Genomic DNA, 22,287 nt, shown 5'->3' on the forward strand with positions numbered 1-22,287 from the left:
CTTAACTGATTATGTGCCGAGACCATTCCTGCGGGAACTCCATGCGTTTACAGTTTCTCACTTTTACCGACGTGGTGGCATTGCCATTGCATCCAGTAATCAGTGTTGCGGGCTTCTGTACACAGTTTCAATAAGAGACTATGCAAATAAAAAAATTATGTTAAAAACATTCCTGCCCGCTTTTCAAAGAAACCACTGAATGTTTTGACACTTCGAATGGTAAGCTTTCTATTACGTTACAAAATAGAAGGCACTTGAAAAATGGTAGACAGAATGATTGATGTCATTCACTACCAAACATACACTGTATCACCAAAAGATAGAAATCAACTGTTTTTATTTTATGAAAGCAGGCTTCAAGAATAATGGATTAGTAATTTTCTTGACAACAATCCTGATGCTAGACCTTAAGGTCTACTCTTCTCATACCAGATCAGCCAACCTTCTTATCTCTCTCCTCAAAAGTTTTACTTTTTCATGCGTAAAACCTTGCAAGGGCAGTTGTTAAGTCCTAAGCAAAAATAGTTCATCTTTCAAGATCACGGTGGATCACATGATTTGAATTTACAATCACAGGCAAACTTCTTTCTCCTTTTTTTAGAGTGGCATTCAGGACCTGCACAGTAAAAACAAAAAGAGAAAATGTTAAAATGATTCATGCAATTTCCATGGATTCATGCACTCGGGAAAGCAATAACTCTTCCAAGTAATGAAGCTGCAGTGACCAGCCTCATAGATAGGGGTTGCAAGAGAATAGTGGCTAGGTTAAAACTCAGCTGCCCATTCATCTCATCTTATGGCTTTATATTTAAGTCTTGGATTGCTGTCAATAAATGCATGATCACATTCAACTTGAAAAAACTGAGTCTTCAACAGTTTCATTTTAAAGGGGCCCTGAACCACCCCTCGGGCTTGGCGAAAAAACGCAGTCCACGGATACATACCTGCCAACCTCAAGACTTTCAAATTCGTAAACTCGCGACCGGGGGGGGGTGCACGGGAATTCTGCCGAAGAGTACGACTTCACAAACACACTTGGCAGTACTGATGGAGTCTAGTACTGACGAGGCTTTGAGCACGCCATCACACTTCACAGCCACTACGGCTACGAAACACTGGAGTACCGGAGTCGCACTGCACCCGATGCAGCAGCACATCGCAAAAAAGTGAGGCCCACAAAACAGGTCATACTCGGGAAAAAAGCCTAGCGAAGGTGACAGGCGAGACGACAAGCCACAGCCTCTGATACAGAAACTGTGCCTGCCGCATCCACCCGAAATCGCCGTCGTCTCTGGGGGCGCCACTTATGTACAGGTGGGTCTCTATGTTGAGAGTAACGACAACCAGTGACGTCCAACGACCTGATGACGAAGGCAACGTCACAGAGTGAAAAATGACCTTACTCTGCAGACAATAAAGGTTACGGCGCACATCCCCATCTCTATGCGCCCCTATGTAAGTGGCGCCCCCGCCCACCTGAGCAACGGTGTGACTTTATTAGGAACTTTAAAAATTATTTCGCGAATATAACCACTTTTCCATAAAAATTGAACTGACATTCGTAAAATCGTAAGAGTTGGCAAATATGCGGATAGCATACGCTGCTGTGAACATTTCAGCCAAATTTTGCAGTCGTGCGCAGAGCGTGGATCTCGCAGGTGGAGCGCAAAGTCACCTTTCTCTCAAACACTTTCTTTTCAACAGAAGCTTGCTCCTCAATCTCTTCTAGGTGCATTATTTTGTAATATAGCAGATTCCGATATGCGGCTGCTATTGGCCAATAGCTCACATCAATCAAGAAGGGTATTTGGATTATTGCACTTCTTGCTACTGTTACTGTGTATATTTATTGACGCAGTTTAATAAACAGGCAGAAGTAAGCAAAAATCTGCTTTCAAACTTCAATAATACAGTGAACTCTCATTAAGAAGAACTCAGTTAAACCAAATTCTTGCATATAATGAAGAACATTGAAACGTTTGTTTGGTTTTTCATAAATTCAATGCAAAAAAAAAAAAGAATTGCTTAAGATGAATCGCCTCAGACGTAATCTTCAGTGAAGACGAACATTCGGAGTGGCCGCCACCGCTACCGATCCTGGAGGCTAAGGTGCGCGCCTTAGGCTAAGGTGTGATGCGCCGCGCCCGGTGTTATGATCGGCTTGGAACTCTGTATCTCAATTGTGGGAAACCAAACCCACGCCCATTCCTGTGTCAGGGCAATTATCTTCTTCCAGAAAAGCGGTTATGATCTTCCTGGAAACTCTACCTCTCAAACGTGGGAAACATGCCCAAGCGCTTTCCCCGTGACGAGGTAATCACCTTCATCCTCTAGAAAGCGTCACCCGTCTACGACCTGAGCAGACGCAAAGACGAGCAACCAAAGGAGAGGACACGAGGGAGAAGAGGTCGTCAACTTGACAACTCGACAAAGCCACTGACACTTCCACAAGTTCCCCGAAGGAGACATTGGCTACACCACAAGACCGCGAGGGGTGATTTAAGGCCGTCCTGGTCCCCGTGTAAGGTAGAACCACTCAAGACTCGGATAGAATCACAACCATGTACCAATGAAGTGAATACAGTCTTCCATTTTTCATCACGATGCCCGCCTTCTTCGCAGTCTCCTGATTCTTGCGGTGACGACCCACCTCACCCGGTGGAGATCGTATCACCGGGGCATGTGCATCGAGGCACCCACTGGAGGCGAAAGCAAGAGGAGGAATCAAAAAAGTAAAAAAGGCTAAGAAACTCTCCTGGCCAATGCCGCTTCTTAGCGGAAGCATGTGATGCCTGCTTGAACTCCCCAGTGAACGTTTTCCAGCAGCACGAAGGCACAGAAGGATTTTTAAGGTCATTAGATGAAATGACATCGTTTGTGGCTGCTCGCTGATTTGCACAGAAGCAACAAACATCCACCACGGACTGGATGAAACCAAGCAAGAGTACCACTTGAAGACAGTTTTCTATTAAGTTCAGCTAAATAAATGCTTTTTATGTCATTTTTCCTCCGTTGTAAGTCTATTTACCGTTTTGAATTAAAATATTTGGATACAGCTGGTGATGTTGCTAATTATTCATGTTGCCATTTAATATCATGTTGCCACTTCTGTTAAGACGAACTTCTGATAAGATGAACAAAATTTCATGGTCCCTTCGAGTTCATCTTAAAGAGAGTCTACTGTAACTGCGTACTTCTGGAAGAAGCTGACTAACGTCTGCTCACGCTTGACTGCGGCTGCCCGGGTAGGAGGAATTAAACATTTGGCCACCCTGCTTATCGGTGTCGTAGCCATTAAGTCTCGCTAATTTTGGCTAGTTTTGATCACTCAACTAGCCTCGAACAAAGCATAACTTATGGTCAAGCCACAGGTCTGGCCATACAGGTGGCCAGACCACTTATGGTCTGGCGGCTCCTGGTTAGGGACTTCGCTTCGTAATGAGCACTTCAAAATGCGCAAGTTGGATGTGGCTACTATCAGTCGGTCAAGCTGGTGCAGGACAAAGCCGGTCCCCACCACATAGCACAGCCAGACAGGAGCATATGAGTGCAAGCGCGCACTCTAGCCCTGTCATGCACAAAGCAAAGGCTGAAGTTGCATGTAGCTGTGGTCTGTTACGTAGCATAGATACTGCGGCCACTACGGGGTGCTGCGACGAGTCCACTGGCTGAGCGCACTGCGGCTCACTGAGGACAACCACATTTGGCACGTTCTAGGTGCCAAAATCGGAAATAGTGGCGTCTACGTGAACATCCAAAATCAAGTTTGAACTGCGCGCCACGGTGACGTTGTGGGCACACCCAGCTCTGCCGTAGCCTTCGCAGTGCAAATCATCGAAGAAGGAGTGGAAGCACCGCAAATGGTATGTTTGATTTCCAATATTAACTCCGCTTCTGCTGAATGCATTGGAAAACTTCTTGCGGCAAAGTATTTCTGAAATAGTCAAACTTCAAATGCATTTTTCGACTTCAGTAAAAAGTGGTTCATGGCCCCTTTAACTCACGCACATTAGTTTGGGAAGCCCTCCTTAAATTGCACCAATTGTAAAAGTGCAACCTCTACACTGCAGACTGCAAGAGGCAAACTGGTGTACAGCTGGCCCACCACCAATATGTGAAATTTATTTAATTACAATTGTTAACTATAGCAGAACAATAAATAGAAAAAGATAAAAACAGCAAGCCACTACCATCTACTCAATAAGGGTCTCGTGAAAATGGCCCGATTGAATAGCCACAGTGGACAGTTGACTGGAAGCACAGGCCAATGATGGCATTGATAGACACTGGAGTAGCAGGTGGACACGATTGTATAATAGTGTCATGTAAAGGCATGGCCACACAGAGGAAAAACATGCTCGGCACGCCGTGGAAGCTTTATTGTACCGCGCAAGAGCTCGGTCATAGAGCCATTTTTTGTGGCATGCCACGTGCCGTGAAAAGAGGCGACCAATGAGAGCGGCCCCTTCAGTGACATGCACGTGGGAAACTGGTGTCATGCAGATCTACTGGACAGGTCAATTCCCACTCCTGAGTCTAAACTGAGACATCCTGATGGAAAGGTTTTTGGAGATAGTGCACCAATATCAGATTCCGTACAAGATGGACGCTGAATACAAGGACACAGAAGCGACACCCAATACATACTTATCCTTGTCTTTTGAACACGGCGACGCTGCAACAGAAGGGAGCACACCAGCATGATTATGCTCACAATGGCAACAACATTGTAATCATCACCTGGCATGACTTGTGTTAAGAATGAAGGCCGAAGAATGTAAACACAGTGCCAGTCTGTCAGCAGATGAAGGTGAAAGTGAGTGAAATGTAGCACCTACATGCAGAGTTTCCATGCTGTCACGTGACTGCCGCAGCGGTGCACTGCCAGTCGGTGTGGTCGCACTGCCACATCAGTGTTTTACCATTGCCGCTGAATCGCATGCATTCCCCCCCCCCCAATGTGGCCATGCCTTAACAGTGTACATGGACACTCCACGTAACACGTGTCCATGTGACACTGGGCACACCTTGGTGGGGTCCTGTGTAACATGGCTCCACAGGTTGGTGCCATCATCAGTGCTGATGCAGCAGCTGGTGAAACTCAAAGCTTGGGGGCAGCCTTATAACTCGAAAATTTGTTTATGTGATGCAATGAGGTCCCGTTCCGGCAGTGCATGAGTGTTAATGGGCAGCCTGTCGGTAGACATGGGGTGAGGAGACACGGTGTATAGTTGAATCATTGCTTCCAGCACTGAAGGGGATCTAGTGAAGCTGGACATGCGGAAGACGCATAGTTCATGTCGGAGGACAGTGGACATAGCGAGCCAACAGACAAAAGCTTTGTCTGTGTGGAGGCAGCGAACCTATTTGCAGGTATGTAAGAGGCACATGCTAGTGGGTAATAAATGACCATGGCCTCTAACAGGGAGCTTTAAAAGACCGGGCCAGGGGCCATACTTTGGATTGACCATGCCTGGGCATGTCATTTTAAGTGGATGCAGTCTGGCTAAACCAGTGGGCAGAATGCCTGTTGCTCCAGCGAGGCATCGCGCTGGATGCCACGTCAAGCAAAAAAAGAAAGTATCCCTGACAGTGATCAACTGCGGTAAGATTAGACAAAGTGAAAGCATTCTGCATTATTCATCTGTCCTGAGTGCAACTGAACTCAAGGTGAGGCATGAACAATTAGTGGCACCATGTTTACAGCACTTTAGTGATTGCATGCACATTATTTTCCTATAAATTTATGTTTGGGTCAGATGCAAACACAAATTGTTGTGTACATATTTTCAGCAAACGTTGTAGATGAGGCAAAGAAAGAAAAACAACATTAATATCTTGAAAACAACTATGAAGTTTGGGACTATATCCAGAAGTACTCTTAGCACCCATGCACTTTGGCTCCTACTGTTTTACCTGCAAATTCACATCCAGAAGTACTCTTAGCACACATGCACTTTGGCTCCTACTGTTTTACCTGCACATTCACATAAAGTTATTGCCGGGTATACCCACCCAACACACCGCCCTTGTGGAGAAAGGGGTCACTTGTCCATGAACCAGGGCTGCCCGTCATGAGTGCGCCGGCGTGTCAGTATCTCACAGCCAGTGTCTGTCACAAGCAGTGTTTGCTCAAACTGGGCTGAGCGCTTGCCATCTGCCGTTACTGCCGTCCAGTTGTCAGGCCACACCTCGTCGTGCCATGTGCCTGCGTGCACAGATACAAGGATGTGGGCAGGTCAGTGCAAGGAAATGGGCAGAAGATGCATATTTCAATGAATTTAGGCAAAATGGATTGATCATAAAAATAAAAAGCAAGCTAATGACCTACAATGTTGACAAGCCAATTTTCATATCAAAGCAAAAGGAAACTATGATACAACAAGAAGCTGAGCCTGTCCTTTGCTTCTGTGTAACTTTGCAAACTGTGGATCAAGTTTCCGATGTGCGGACCAATTCATGGTAACTTCAGAATTATCGTATGCAAGTGATAACTACCTATTACCTACGGAGTGACTGCTACTTATGACTTAACTGGGACAAGAAGAAACTAGAGAAGCAGATAGAGTATCTCTTGTTTCTTCTTCTCCCAGTTAACATGCTGTTTCAATAAGCATGCTTTACCAACAGGCCCAAATCTCAACTCTCTGCAACTTCATCTATCAAGCCCTGCATATTATTTAATCAAAAGCCATGTAGTGAATATAATAAAAAAAAAGAAAAAAAAAAGAAAAAAAAGAAAAAAAAACTTTTAATATAAAGTACAACCACAAAGGAGTGTTCCTGCAGATGTCAGACTTGTATTGAAATAGGGTGTAACCTTGATATAACGGACATAGCCACTCACCTCACCATAGTCGGTTGAGGTGTAACTGTCATCAGCCTATATTTATGTCCACTGCAGGACGAAGGCCTCTCCCTGTGATCTCCAATTACTCCTGTCTTGTGCTAGCTGATTCCAACTTGCGCCTGCGAATTTCCTAACTTCATCACTCCACCTAGTTTTCTGCCGTCCTCGACTGCGCTTCCCTGCTCTTGATATCCATTCTGCAACCCTAAAGGTCTACCGGTTATCCATCCTACGCATTACATGGCCTGCCCAGCTCCACTTTTTCCGCTTAATGTCAACTAGAATATTGGCTATCTCCATTTGTTCTCTGATCCACACCACTCTCTTCCCGTCTCTTAACGTTAGGCCTAACATTTTTCGTTCCATCATTCTTTGTACGGTCCTTAACTTGTTCTCGAGCTTCTTTGTTAACCTCCAAGTTTCTGCCCCATATGTTATCACTGGTAGAATGCAATGATTGTACACTTTTCTTTTCAACGACAGTGGTAATCTCCCAGTCAGGATTTGGCAATGCCTGCCGTATGCACTCCAACCCAATTTTATTCTTCTGTAAATTTATTTCTCATGATCAGGGTCCCCTGTGAGTAATTGACCTAGATAAACATACTCCTTTACAGACTCTAGAGGCTGGCTGGCGATCCTGAATTCTTGTTCCCTTGCCAGGATATTGAATATTATCTTTTGTATTCTGCATATTAATCTTCAACCCCACTCGTACACTTTCTCGGCTAAGGTCCTCAATAATTTGCTGCAATTCGTCCCCATTGTTGCTGAATAGGACAATGTCATCTGCAAACCGAAGGTTGCTGAGATATTCGCCGTTGATTCTCACTCCTAAGTAAAGGGACACTAAAAGAAAATATTGAGTTAATTTGCTAGCTTATCTGTCTAGAAGCCAATCATCGTTTTCTGGGCCCCAATATACGACTTTGTTGCATAGAAAACAGCCACCGAACGTCCTGCTGCTGCTCCTCAATTTGAATCACCCGCGGCAAAACTGAGGCCATGACATAATCTCCATTTCACTACCTCTGCCAGTATCAGCAAATCAGCCACTCCTCTCTCAACTCGCGTTGGCAGCGTTACTTACCGCTTACCTCTTGCCTCAGCTCCATCTCCCGGTGCCCTAATGTCGCAACATAGATCACATGAGAGAGGTACCATACTCCACAACAGGTGACACCAATCTAGCTTTCCATTAGTCATTTTTTTTAAGTGTCCCTAGTAATATCAGTCACCGCCTATACGTGTTTCTGCGAACCAGGATCTCAGCATCTGGTTCCGAGCAGAAGCGACACCATCGCGTGTACACAATGCGTACATGAAGCATGTACGCATTGGCGCGCGTGTGTCCTTTGATGTTTTCTTTTCTTTTGTTATGTGACTTTGTTTTGCTTTAGTGCACTGAGCTTGTATTGGGTTGTATTCCTGTTCCCACTCCTGCCTAAGGCCTCCAAAAATGGCCGGCAGTATGTAACAAACAAATAAATAAAATAAATAAATCTGCTGCCTGCTACCACTGCATAGAGGTGCTAGTGTGCAACAGCAGCAAAAGCGGAAATTCCAGAAGCAGAGCCGTTGAAGTTGGAAACCCCAGGTGTGGAACAGGTGTGAGTGATGAATCGGGGCAAGGTGGCGCATATCAAAGGTTGGTGTTGCTTAGCAAAAGCAGCGGCGGCACATGTATGGAGGGGGCTGTAGACCCGGCAGTCTCACATTTGTCAAATAATGCTGAGACAGACCATGAGCAATGTAACCTGCAGCGGCTTGCCAAGGTGGCTTACAGCAACTTCGGCATGTTTCACACATGCTTGTTCTTGCCAGCCTTATAAAGGAAGGCAACTGATTCTGCAACGCAATACTGTGGCTCCTAGACAAAATGAATTTTCACTCTGGGAAACCTAGAGAAGAGAAAGACTGCACTTAAACTGGAGCTTCACGCACCTTCCGATATCATGGGTTCAATAGTGAAGCAGTGGCCAGCTTTCATCACACCAATGGCTTTGTTTTCTGAAAGAAAAGGCAAACAGTGAGAGAAGAAATGCTAAGAATGATTGGTTAGCACATCATATCTGGATAAGATATAGTAATGCCAAAATACTGCCAGATGCTTAAACCAACTCAAAGGGAAGGCCACGCACAGAGCTTGGCAGTTCACTTACTAGCATAGTGTGGGACACTAGGGGCTGTGTGAAATAATCTGGAAAAAGATGCAAAAGAGCACTGCTGTTATACAGAGATAGGAATGTGATGAGCAGGGACTTGCGCATAGAAAAGTGTACTCCAGCAGTTAAAAATTTCTAAACCACCAACCTTTTATGAGTGCAATAAACTTGCTTTAAAAAATGTGCTTTTCACACAGATGGCAAAATAACTAGTACAGTAGAACCTCGTTGATAAGTTCTTCGAGGGACCACGAGGGAGAAAAAGAAAAAAAAAAAAAGCGCTGGGAAGATACAGCTATGAGGAAGGCCACAGATCGCCACCGCGTCAGAAACAGCTCTTAATGGCTGCCAGCACAATTATTAAACTATTCGGCACTTGTAATCGAGGGTTCATACAGAACATTCCACTCAAAATTAAAGTTTAACTCAAGGATTTCAAGGATGCCAAAGGCCAAAATACAAGGAGGTGGAAACAAAAATTATTTGCAAACATACATAGGAAAAAAAGTGACATTTTCTTAGCTGCCATTTCTAGCAGCTAAGCAGATGCTGAGTTGGAGACATGCTTTAAACTCTTCAGGTGGCTTTTCAAAGTTCACTTTCCCATTGTAACAATGTCAATCGCCTGCATGATGATTAGTAGCGTCCAGCTTCAGCCAAAGAGACTTGTCGCATTAAAGCCAAATGGCTGAAGCTACTTTCCACCAGGCATTTCTAGAACCTAGGGCTAGAAAATGAAGGATGGCTGTGGCGTGAACCTACTAGAAAAAAAAAAAAAGTCACTTTAGCATAGGCCAGAGCGTGAGGGTGAAAACCTGTGCACTCAAGACACATCTATTAAATTACTTGACATTCTCATTCGACTGCGTTGTTACATCTTATTGTTTTCTCCCACCAAAGGTCAAGGGTGCGACTCCCACCGAAGGTCGTGGCTTCGAGTGCCTTAAAGGGACACTAAAGAGAAACCGGAAGTTGAGCTTAAATGGTAGATTATCCTTTCACGATCACAGCCATACCATTGTTACTGCAAACAGATGTTTAATAAGCGAGAAAATAGCGAAAAACTGAAGAATAGGTGCTGACGCCCCTTCGAAATTCCCGCACTACGTGATGTGACGTCGGAGATTACAAACGCAGGCCGGTCGCGATTGGTCGAGAGCGATTTATTGCTGTTAATAAAATGCAAAATGAAATACATCTTAAACGTACATAAACAGCATTTGCCAACTTTTTAAACCGTTTCAAGCGAGGAAGTACAAGTTTAGCACAAAATTAAATAAATAAGAAAAAATGGCATGGCGATACATGCGGCCGTGATAGTTTCGCAGTTTCGTTTTTGGTCAATGCATCGTCGCGCGCGCCTGTTCCGCTCTACGGTGTTTGGTTGCGTGTTGCGTGGCCTGAAAAACGTTGACTTCACGGGAAACAGCCAGAAAATGCCTCGTGTGTGTAGTGTTGAGGGCTGTATAAATGGCCCAAGGCGCTTGATCAGGGGCAGCGGCAGTGTTGACTCGATTGTGTCCTTTCATGTGGCGTCGCTCGGAGAGCCCCGGCTCCCCGGCGTTCGCAATGGCTCAGTGCTCTGCCGATGAATAAAACGGCAAAAGAGCCAGAGAAACCGATGGTGTGCTCTCTGCAGTTCTCGCCCTCGGATTATGTGTATAATCTTGCCCTCGGAAAGTATCTTGGCGTGCCCCAGAGGCCAGTCCTTTCTCGAGCAGCTGTTCCCTCAATGCAGCCTTCATCAAACCTCCTACCGGTGCCCCTGCAGCAGCAAACTGGCGGCTTGGTGAGTGCTGAATGTCATTAAATAAAGCCACGAAATAACCATACCGAGTACGTGCACAACTTTGTACGCTTGTTCTGTCGGGAAGATCGTCGCCTGGCGGACCGGACGCTTCGCCTCCCGTCGATGAAAACGAAGCTCTGCATTCCGCCGGCGCGGCCGGCAGGCTCACCGCCATCGCACGCGGAAACACCTACCGCTCGAGCACAGAGGATCATTTCGCGCTCCGTTTCACTGAATATCGCTGAAATGCACTGCTTTCCTGGCGAGCTCTGCGTTGCAAGGTTCAGCGGCAGCTACGGTATCCATCGCGGCGAACGCAAACGCAGCGACCATGCATGCAGCCATGATGCATTCAGCCCAGCGCCTCGGCCGTTTACGCAAGCGGTGACGTATCATGGCGCATTCTGATTCGCTGAGAGCAATGCAATCTGTGACGACACTGCTTCAGCGCCAAATCTAGGGTGAGAGAAATTGAGGAAGAGATATTTGGTCTTTGTTTACGAATTTCTCCGCTAATAACTCATATTTTTGCACCCAACAAAAACGGCATGCATTCCTGAAGGTCCCTCTTTTATTCCAGCTGAACTTCCTGTTTCTCTTTAGTGTCCCTTTAATTAACTTTGCCTTAACACCAAAGGTCGTGGATTTGACTCCCACATAAGCTCGAGGGTTCGACTCCCACTGAAGGTCGTGGGTTCTAATGCCCGAATTAACTCTATCTTAATTAATTTTGCCTTTTTTTGGCATTATGAGCAGCATCGGAGCCAGCTGTGGAAGAAGACGAATGCGAGACCAGCTGCATGAGCGCAAGGGGCAGTATGGAAACACTGGCATGATGAGCGGCGTCGGAGCAAGCTGTGGAAGAAGACGACGAACGCGCGAGCACTGGCACGAGCACGTCTGCGCGAGGCAGGCTCATATGACTTTTGTATCGCATGCCACGTTTTCCAAGGCCACCATCTGATGAGGCATTTAAGGCTTTCGCCTTAACAGTGGTACACATTTTAAAAAGTATGGGCCTGGACTGTAAGCTTTGAGTATACCAAATTGCTTGCCATATCTCTTACATCCTCCTCTCGTCATCGTCACCCATCATGCGCCTCTTTCTTCCCTCTTTCTTTCCCTTTTCCCCTTCCGCCAACACAGAGTAGCTGGTTTGAGAAATATACCTCAGGCTGACCTCTCTGCATTTTGTATCATTAAACTTCTCTCTCTCTCTTTAATAGTGGAACGGCTTAGTCGCTTGAGCTGATCCCACGACAATATTAATTTCAACAAAACTGTCATCAATGGCTGCGGAAATGCCACATTGCATCATTTAACGACACTTAAAAAAAAAAAAAATTTGGGGTCATTTCCAGATAGGCAGTGTTTATGGCATAACCCCGATGCGGACTTTCTTACTTTGAACGCTCAAAAGTCACCCCTAGCCACAATTTTCAAGGAGCTTTAAGGGCCCTTGAATCTTTTCCCAAAGCGAAGGGCTTTCAAGGATTTGAACGAGGTGTATGAACCCTGGTAATGTGACTGTGGACAATGTGTGCGCCCAAGTATAATTAAAAGACACGTACGATGTTCCAGGACAGTGGCCCCTTTTAACTTTTGATATGCTTGACCGCATAACACGACTCTATTGTGGCAAAGCTGACTAAAAAGAACCGGCGATTATGCAACGCACGTAAGACCCTTGCAAGCCCCAAAATAAATGTAGTCCTGCGCTTGGTGGATCTGGCCTAGTGTGCATGGTTCCCTGTAGGTTTTAACCAATGCACGTTTTCTTTCGATATGTTCGTGCAGCACCTGGTTAGTGCAACTTCAATCGCTTATTGCAAACTTTGGTCACTAGTTGCAACGTACTGGCTGGTTGCCCCACAAAATTTATGTGACTGCCGCATTCAAAAGCAACGCAAGATGTGGGAACATTACAGAATGGCAACTTATCAAAAGTAATCATAATACAGTAAAACCCCGGTGATACGATCACGGCTGGTACGAATTTCGGTGTGATACGAATTCGTAACATTCCCCGGCCGAAATACATTGCTCTTAATACGAAAAAAATCGGCTGTTACGAACGCATTGCCGCGCCAGCAGAGCGACCGGCACAGCGGGATCTGGGCGGGATCCATAGACGCAAAGCAACCGGCCACGTCACGCGGCTGCGCAATCTCTCATTGGTCCCCACGTCGAGTGGGCCGGACCACAACACAGCCTAGCTGATGCTTTGACCAGAGAGAAAGACGACGAGGACCGCTGCAGCAACCACGAGCTGCCACGACGTGCTGAGGCGTTCAGCGGCGTGCGAAAACACTCATGAGATCACGTGCGCGCACTTCTATGCCTTCCAGAAGGCGATCCTTGACGATTTGGGCAAGAAGAAAATACACACGGATAGTAGAACCCCGTTGATACGTTTTTCAAGAGACCGCGAACCCCCCCCCCCCAAAAACCCCCGTAGTTTTGACCGAAAGGCGAAGCAACGATTGCGATAGCAAATTAGTAAACAATTACATGAAGTAAGGATAGTAGTTTTATCGGCTGTATAAACTTGTAAGCATAGGCATACTAATCTAAATTACGGTGTCACGCGCGCACATGTAAGCACGAACCCATCTCACTCGATAACACCGCTGGAGTAAAGGGCCGTTTCTAGCCGTTACAGTCCCGACTATAATCTCGACTGGCGCAGCGCAACTGGCGAAGCGTGACTCCGTTCACCCACGCGCCGATAACGTCACGGGCCTAAGCGCGGCAGCAGCGGCTGTATCGGCAATGTGCTTGCAACGTGCCGGTCACTTGTTGCAACGCACTGGTCACTTGTTGCAATGTACAAGCTGGCTGCACCGCTAAATTTACGTGACTGCCACATTCAAACGCAACGTAAGATACTGGAAAATTACAGATTGGCGACGTATGAAGGGAAACTTAATACATGGAAGTCAATGTAGGATTTAGGTCGGGACTACGAAAACGCGACGTAGCAGCCGGGAAAACACAGCAGCGAGGAACGTATCAATAGGGTTCCACTATTAGGAATTTTTTCTATTAAAAATAAATTCATTTATTCTTGATTTTGTGTATGTTTTGATGATACGAATTTTGGGTGATACGAATATTTCATGCGACCCCACGAGATTCGTATCACCGAGGTTCTACTGTAGATGGGAGTCGATGGGATTTAGGTCGTGACTGCCAAAACATAACAGCGGAAAACTAACAGCGAGGAACATATCAACAGGGGTTTTACTGTATAATACTAAAATATTGCACGAAAAAAGGATAACACACAACCCACACAAGGAGGCCATTCCCAAGCCAGCATGCTACATGCTAGGTGCGTAAAGAACTGCAACACAATTTTTATATCTAAAACAGATGCATAAAATTTTGCTATGTGACCAAACTATGCAATTTTAAATCCATAGAACTGAGCCACAACTTTGTAGCGATATTTTTTTCAATGCTATTCCTTTTCATGCTTTATCAGTAGTCAGAGTGACACCCTCTGCTCGAGTTATCAATGTAATCAACTGGCCGTGAAAGGTGGAGGATTACAGCGGCCATAGAATTAAGTAGAAAGAATCACTACAAAATTGCGGCCGTGCAATGTTGAAGCAACTGTGCCACATCAAATTCAACTACAAGTTGGCTACTTCTGACTTGGACAAACCTTGTACCAACAAAAACCATGTGCCATGCTGTAGCTGCATGCATCATGGTACCGACCTCAACCGGGTGTTCCTTGGAATATACCAAATACAGAGCAGTCCACATATAACAATACCACAAATAACGATATATTGGTTATAATGATGAGTCGAGCTAAGAGTATCAACTTATGCATTAGGGCTATGAGAAAAAAAAACATATATAACGATATGCTATTCACCGCACATGGGACATAATGATTGAAATTTTTCTTCTGGGCGGTGTTTTTCATGCAGAATATTCGTGAAAATTGTGTTCCTACGTTGCCCTTAACCGAGACGGGGCGAAAAGTTTGCCTACGCGAGTTCGTATCTGCCGCCATTACCGCGCAGTGCATCCTGCCCGCGCACCGATTGCAAAAGCCACGGAGAGCCAACGTTTTTAGACTAGGTTAGGTTGCGGAGAGCATTGCAAGTGGGTGCAGCGTGCACAAGATGGCGCCAGCTGCTTCGCCCCCGCGTCACTGGCAGTTGCGCGAGGAGAGGGCGGAAGAAAGGTGATAATAGAGTGCCTCGATGCGCTCGTCTCCTAGGTGATAAGCGAAGGGCGCCTGCGCTCCCTGCTGCGCTCGCTCTCAACGGAAGCAGCGGCAGGTGCGCCCCTTGTACGAAACTGATTTTGGAAGAGGAGGGAGAAAGCGATAAGCAAGCGGCGCCTGCGCGGCCTACGCTCCCTTTACAATCTCCCTCTCTCAGAGAGCGTGGAAATGCACTGCGGAAGCAGCAGGATGTGCGCCAACAAAGCGCAAAGCTGCGTCTCTCGAGACGAAGCTGCAAATTTTGCAAGCCTCGAAGTACGAGCTCGCGCAGTGGATGATATCGACTGATTATGAGAACCGGGAGCGCCATGATCATGAAGGCTAGAAGCGCAGTGTCCATGCTGATCAACGGAAAAGGCAGGCTTTGTGCGCCACGACGAAACCCCCATGGGCGAAACCAACACGGTGGTGTCCGAACTCTGGGAGCACGTCGCTACTGACGATGAAATAGGTGGTGCTTCGATGGAGGAGCTTCTGAGTGCAAATAGTGCTGCCTCGTTCTGCGAAGAGAACTCCGACGGGGCGATCGTTGTCGCGACAGACTGCGGCGTTGTGCGACGGAGGCGACGACAGCAGAAGCAGTGACGACGAGATTGACAATGGCCCGTTGTTGACACCGACCCCGAGGTTCAACTAAAGTGCAACGTCGTCGATCGAGTCGCTCATTGAATTCATGCACGCTAAATTATAGCCGCCAGTGTTTGCGCAGCAGATGGATGCGATGCACACCGCAGTTGTGAATCTGAAACTTCCGCGAAAGCAAGTGCAGATTTCTATTTCAGCTTGCCTAACGATTGAGACGCTATTTAGAGGTATAAATAAAGGTTTTATTTTTCATGGCCTTACTTTCTACAACGTCGATTTTTTTTATTGCAAGTGGCAGTTTCGGTTTCGGGACTGCAAAGGTATATTCGGCATTTTCTTTTTTTTCGGCAGTCCAGATATAGCGACGATCGGTTATAACGATTGGATTTCTCGTTTTTCTCGATATCGTTATAAGTGGACTGCACTGTAGTAGATATTCAATTTCGAATCGAATTATTTGAGTGTTCACTGTTCAAATCATATCTGCATGTTACAGTATTTTCACACATCTAAAAATAACTGATCTTTTGAATAAGCTTTCGTAATTAATGCCTGAAAGCGATGCATCTTTATTGCCCTGGGCGAAGACTTGTTTTGCTGCCATCTTGTGATGACAATGGCCATGACACTAGCTGTAATGGAGAGTGTTGCCAACTAGAAATAAAAAAAAAAAAAAGCCCTGCTAGTCGAAACCTAAAAGTCTCCAAAACTCGCAATACGAGCACCCAAAATCCGCTAGAACCCACTCAGGAGAGGGGGGGGGGAGACGTATTATCCCCAAAAACATATTATGCAGAATCGTATCAACGAGATTCCATGTAAATATACAGGGTGTCCCAACTATCATGCACCAAGATGAAAAAATATGCAAATGCCATGTAGCTGGACAGAACCAAGGTAATGTTGTTTGCCGTCGCTTGGAAATTCTCAGTTTATTTTTTCATTCCACCTAATTAAATAATTATTAATTAATTAATCAGCTTCTCAAATACGTATTATAAGAAAAGTGCCATTGAGAAAATTGTAGAGCAACATGAAAAACTCCCGATACAGTTTTCTGTTGCTCAATACGTGCTACATAAAAGTTTTTCCCGCGCGTGAAAGAAGCTCGCGAATACACGCAAAATTGCCGTGCAACTGGCTGCTCGAGGCACTTCGCATGTATTTGCGGGCTTCTTTCACGCTCAAAAAAACGCTTATGTAGCACGTACTGAGCCACAGGAAGCTGTATCAGGAGTTTTTCATGTTGCTCTACAATTTTCTCATTGACACTTTTCATGTAATTATAATATTTGAGAAGACTAATTATATAAATCCACACTCCTGAACCATTGGGGTCAGGAGTGTGCATGCTAGCATGACCAGTAAACTTTGAATTATCCGGTGAGGGTCAATTTCAGGAACGAAATAATAAACTATATGACCCATAGAAATATATAGGCACCAGCCAGCACTTTTGGCCAGGATCGAATTAACCTAACGGAAATTCACTGCATTGCATACAAGAAAGGTATTTTTGTGCCGGATGAGACTTCATTATAACTAGGGTTCAGCGTTTTCGGTTTGTATTTTCCTTACATTCCAGCAAACTTTTTTCTGTTTTCATTTCCATTATAGCATAAATTGTTGTTTTCTTTTTATGATTGTATATTTTTCCAGATGAACTTTCAAGGCTTTTTTCGGTGGATAAATTTTTGCATTGAGCTTATCAGTTTTTTTTTTTTCTTCTACAGGTGAATATCTGGTTCACTAACTTCACTGATGCTGAAACATGCTGTATGACTGCAGATCCTGTAATTTAACGCTGCAGTTACATCTAACACACAGAACAACAAAGTTTTTGAGGAGCAGTCTAGCAAGGGCACAACGCCATACAGCGATGAGACTATACAGGAACTAAGAGTGAATATGTTTGGTTTTCAAACACAAATAGAATTACATTTTATTTGTAACATTATGCGGGCACAGAACTCCCATGAATATTACAGAAAAGAGTGAATACGTAGAACGACCCCGTGTTACCCTCAGTGAAGTTGCCCGGCTCATCTACTGCAGCGGCCACAGCGCAAAGACTCCAAGCACCTAGCCCTGGGCTCCTTCGCCCTCTCTGCATACTCCAGCCCCCTTGCCCTCAAACCTCCCTTCCCATTTCTGTTGCAGCAGCAGGCTAAACAGACACACTTAAGAAAAATAATAAAAAAAGTACAGATTGCTTGGATGCATGGCCTTGGCCTACCCAGGCTCCTTTTATCAGAGCACATGCAGGCGCGCAGCTACTCACCTATTGCCATCTTGTAAATTTGCTTTCACTGACCCATTTCGGTCAAAACCAAATTTCGGGGAAAAAAAAAGTTTGAGAAAAACGGCATATTTTTCAATTTCTGCCGCTTTAAATAGAAATCACGTATTCCTAATTATATTGAGCTTTGAATATGCTATATTCCAACCTATCATATTTCACATGTGTTTTTGCATTGCCGCAATGCGCAAGCTGTAGCATAATGAGAGAAAAAAGGGGGAGGGGGTTTAAACTTACAAAAGAGCCTTCACAAGAAGAGCTGCCTTTTTACCTGTGTATGCCATGACCACAATAACTGCGCACAACCGAAAAGCCATGAGACTGGGCATGCTTCTGGATGATGTTGCCAATCTCCCGGTACCGCATGCCTGGTTGAACTGCATTTCAAAATAATGACCATCTTCTAGTCAACATGACAAAAGCAGACTGAAAATAACAAAACACCAACAGCTAACATGGATCACGCAAGTCTTTTCAACTTTAATAAGTACAATCGCCTAAGCAGGGAATCCCCAACTTTCAGGCACTAGGAAAATCTAATCAGCTTTCTTATGCCCACTGCACTCAGGTGCCCACCAAAGGATGGATACACCTGAATGCTTCTGGCATTTCCAAGAGACACATAAACCTTTCTGAACTCTTCCACAATTCGAAATTTGTTTTGAGCGCTACTTACTCACATGTTTCCTATCACATTTTATTAATTTTAATACTGCAGGCTAACTTGCCATATGCAGGAGCGGCCGCGCATACGATATATTATGTTGGTAGTAGAACAGTATAGGCAGTTGCGGTGAAATTACAGCAATATTAAATATCAAGTGACAGATCATTTGAACTGCTCGGTTGGCCCTGGCAGAGTCGCATGTGCTTTAACAGGGAAAAACTCCATGAACACAAACTCCAAAAACCACACAACGGTTATTTTGAGACCACCTATCAAGCAAAAGCAAAAGGTCAAGGTTGTGTGTTGCTAGCCACCACAGCTTAGCATACCCTGGAAATTCAGCATTTTAGCTTTGCGTGATATGCAATACATTAGGCCCATAGCACATGCGCCTGCCTCTCCATGGAATTGAGGTAACATGACACTCAATCAACATTTTAGCAAACTTTCATCATGTATCGCACTTCAGTGGATAAGTGAAATTATCAAGCCATTAAGAATTAGGCTTTTAGAGTGTGCTGTCTTGCCAACGCATGACCAGTGCTAGACGCTGTGGCATCAACTAATAAAATGCGTACAAATAAAAACGCTTTTGCAGCGTGTTGGTGTATTAAGCCTAAAAGTATCAAAACAAACAGTTTATTTAAATAATGATGACTAAATGTCACTCATATTTTCTCTCGGCACGAGGTGAAACTATGTAATGGCTGATTTTACCATTTGTTCTTTGCTTTCATGATAGAGGGCAAGTAGCAAGAGTAAATTTAGATCAATTCAGTTTAAATTGTTTTATTCAAACAATTTTTCAGTCGCCTTGGAGTTTGAATTAAGAAAGTTTCGCTGTATCACCAGAAAGACCAATGTACTTCAATACGTAGCAGAAATTTACATCGACAATCAAAAATCACGAATCACAAGAACGGATCATGTGAACAGCTTAATGAAACATGTGCTCATCAAAAGACATCTACACTGTCAGGCGGAGCAAGATTCATTCATGGCACAGTGCCCATGGTCATCTTTTACTACAATAAGAACACAAGACAAGAAGCTTGCACTGCAACAAAAAAGTGGGCTGCACATGCCAGGCCACCGAATTGGGAGGCTAAGCAAACGACGTGTCCTGCCCTCAGTGCTCGATGCACTTGCATGTCCGACATGCTACTGCCTTGGCGCCAACTGAAAATTTTCAGCACCAGTGCCATGAACCGCCTGTGAACTGAGTAAAGCAAAATTGAAAAATGTGTAGAAGTTAGGTCAGAGGAGGGAGCGTGGCTGTAACACATCTATTGGGACATTTATGGAGCAAAGAAACACCACTTGTGGAGCCCAGTTCGAGAGTCCCTGCAATCTATTGCCATGATGAATGCTTTTATATCATGCCAGATGAATGCTTTTATCAGATTAATAGTGAAAAGTAAAGCTTGATAGGTTTCTGCAAATTTAGAACGGCTACTTCATGACAGGTACCTTATCACTCGTGCTGTATTTTACTATCCTTAAACGACAATCAGATCTGGAGTAAACAATATGTATTTTTTTTTCTGTTCATGAAAGCGCTATCTGAATGGTTTACTTATGACTGCATAATGGTTGCATCAATTAACTTTAAACATGGTATGGGCAACAACCAATGGACAAGGCAACAACAAACAGCATCACCTTCCGCACGCGCCTTTACAGTATATCTACATAACTGCACAAACTATGGTGCTGATGATGCAGCGCACTCCACACAGATTTCAGTCAGAAGGCAAGTTCATCCTTGAATGAGAGCAAGCAGTCTGTGATATACAAGGGCCAAATACCTGCTTCAATAGCCTTGCTGAGGCACTCGTAGGTAATCTGAACCAGCTTGCGGCCGCTCTCATCCACATTGCCGATGAACACTGTTTCATTCAAATCCCCGTGGAAGCCCCGGTGGTACACTGTTATGTCCACTGCAAGCACAGATGAAATGAAAAGGGGACATGTGAGTTCTCACAAGTGATCAGAGGTCACCCCTTCTAACACACATGTGAACAACAACACTTATTGCAGGTTTCATTCAATCACATTCCTGCATTTGAAGGCAAAAAAAAAAAAAAACACTTAACACACCCGGCAAAGCAGGCAGAGAAAGTTAGACTATGAAGAAAGAAAATGCATTAGACAGATGCAAGTGCATTTGTTTATTATACTAGCCTCCTGTTCAAAAATGCATAAGTGCAAGGAGTGTCACATCAAGAACAGAAAAGATCTGCACTGAACAATGTGCATCACATTGCACACTGACTATGTACATTGTGTCCTTTATCTTGTTCCTCAGTACAGTACAATTTCTATAATACGAATCTCTTGGGACAACACAGAAAATTCGTACAACCTGAAATTCTTATCACCCAAAAAGTAAACAAATCTGGAAACACAGGGGGGATGTGGCAATGAAATGGTTGACTTGCTAATTTCACATTTTTTAATTAATTATTTTCTCTCGCTATCCTAAGAACTTCCTCTAGCTATTGGCGAAATATTTGGAAGAAATGCGCAGCAGAACTTGAAAAAAAGTACACTTTTTTAGTGTGTCATCTTCAAACTCGGGGAAATAATTGGGCTTCGGGAGGTGCTATCGCACTGATGATTGTGCGAGCGTGGCTTTCCGTTGACGCAGCGCTGCAATCTTGGTATTGCCGTGAAAACGAGAGATCGGAGATAGCCTCAGCGCTGTATTTCTCTATGCAGAAATAAAAGCAACAAAAGCAAGTGTGAAAAGAGAACTAGCATCGCAATTCGTTACCGCAGTCACGCGGCACCCAGTGAGCGCTCCTATTGGCAGCAGCGAGCTGTGCACTTCGCGGGTTCCGAGGCCGACATTTCAAGACCTGCGGAGTTACCTCGAATTTCTTTCATTGCTACGTCCTACCTGCTGCCCAATAGTGATAAGGACATGGTTTGCACAAGGGATTCTCTTTACTATTCTTTGTGGTGGTGAAGGTACAGTGGAATCTCGGTGATACGAATCTCACGGGGTCCCGGGAAAAATTCGTATTAGCCGAAATTCGTATCATCGAAACACAATTAAAACTAGCTCAATTAAAGAGTCGAGAGGTGAACTCACTCAGGCACACATATGTAAAAAGCATTTACAGTATAGATCACTTATAACGTAACCATTTATAGTGCAGAACTGGCTACAACGCGGCCTTTTCCGACTCCCGTTTACCCTCCCATAAAACTTTATGTATACGCATGCCGCTTACAGTGCAGCCGCGTGAGACGAAATTGCGGCTTCCGCGGGAAAATCTCGCCGACAAGGGTGGTAGCGAGCACGAGGTGCGCCCACCGATGGGTGAAGAGATCAATGAGGGCGATGCGGAGGAGGAGCGTGAGACGTGGAGCACGAGTCCAAGGGTGATAAAGTCGTCACCGCGCGCTGTATGTGCGAGTGAAAGCGCACGGGGGACACGCGCCTTCATGGACAGCGAACGCACAGCGGAGAGCAAACGCGACTTCCGTTGCGCGAAAGGCCGTGGGAGTATGGGAGGGAGGGGGGAGACACTGTTTTGTGGCGCCAAATGCGTATCTTGCAACCTAGCGCAAGGGTAACTGGCGACGCAATCTCCCCAAAAAGGAGCAAAGCGGGAAGGTAGCGTGGGAGGGAGGGAACAGGGGGGCGGGGGGGCAGCTCTTACTCTGCCATGCTTCTT

General features: G+C 45.1%; 1 protein-coding gene across 1 annotated transcript in view; it reads right to left on the bottom strand.

Moving 5' to 3' along the window:
* Window positions 1-320: 320 nt before the first annotated feature.
* The window catches only part of LOC119437643 (methionine aminopeptidase 1), a 63,505-nt gene continuing 41,538 nt past the window's right edge, over window positions 321-22,287 (bottom strand). The window contains exons 9-14 of the mRNA XM_037704635.2: window positions 20,410-20,541; window positions 18,206-18,311; window positions 9,013-9,050; window positions 8,795-8,860; window positions 6,016-6,208; window positions 321-616 (exon numbers count right to left, since the gene is read on the bottom strand). Of these exons, the coding sequence (XP_037560563.1) occupies window positions 6,045-6,208; window positions 8,795-8,860; window positions 9,013-9,050; window positions 18,206-18,311; window positions 20,410-20,541 (506 nt within the window). The 3' untranslated portion in view covers window positions 321-616; window positions 6,016-6,044. The remainder of the gene's footprint in view (window positions 617-6,015; window positions 6,209-8,794; window positions 8,861-9,012; window positions 9,051-18,205; window positions 18,312-20,409; window positions 20,542-22,287) is intronic.

The sequence above is a fragment of the Dermacentor silvarum genome, chromosome 1 (genome assembly GCF_013339745.2).
Source record: "Dermacentor silvarum isolate Dsil-2018 chromosome 1, BIME_Dsil_1.4, whole genome shotgun sequence".
Classification (NCBI taxonomy): Eukaryota; Metazoa; Arthropoda; class Arachnida; order Ixodida; family Ixodidae; genus Dermacentor; species Dermacentor silvarum.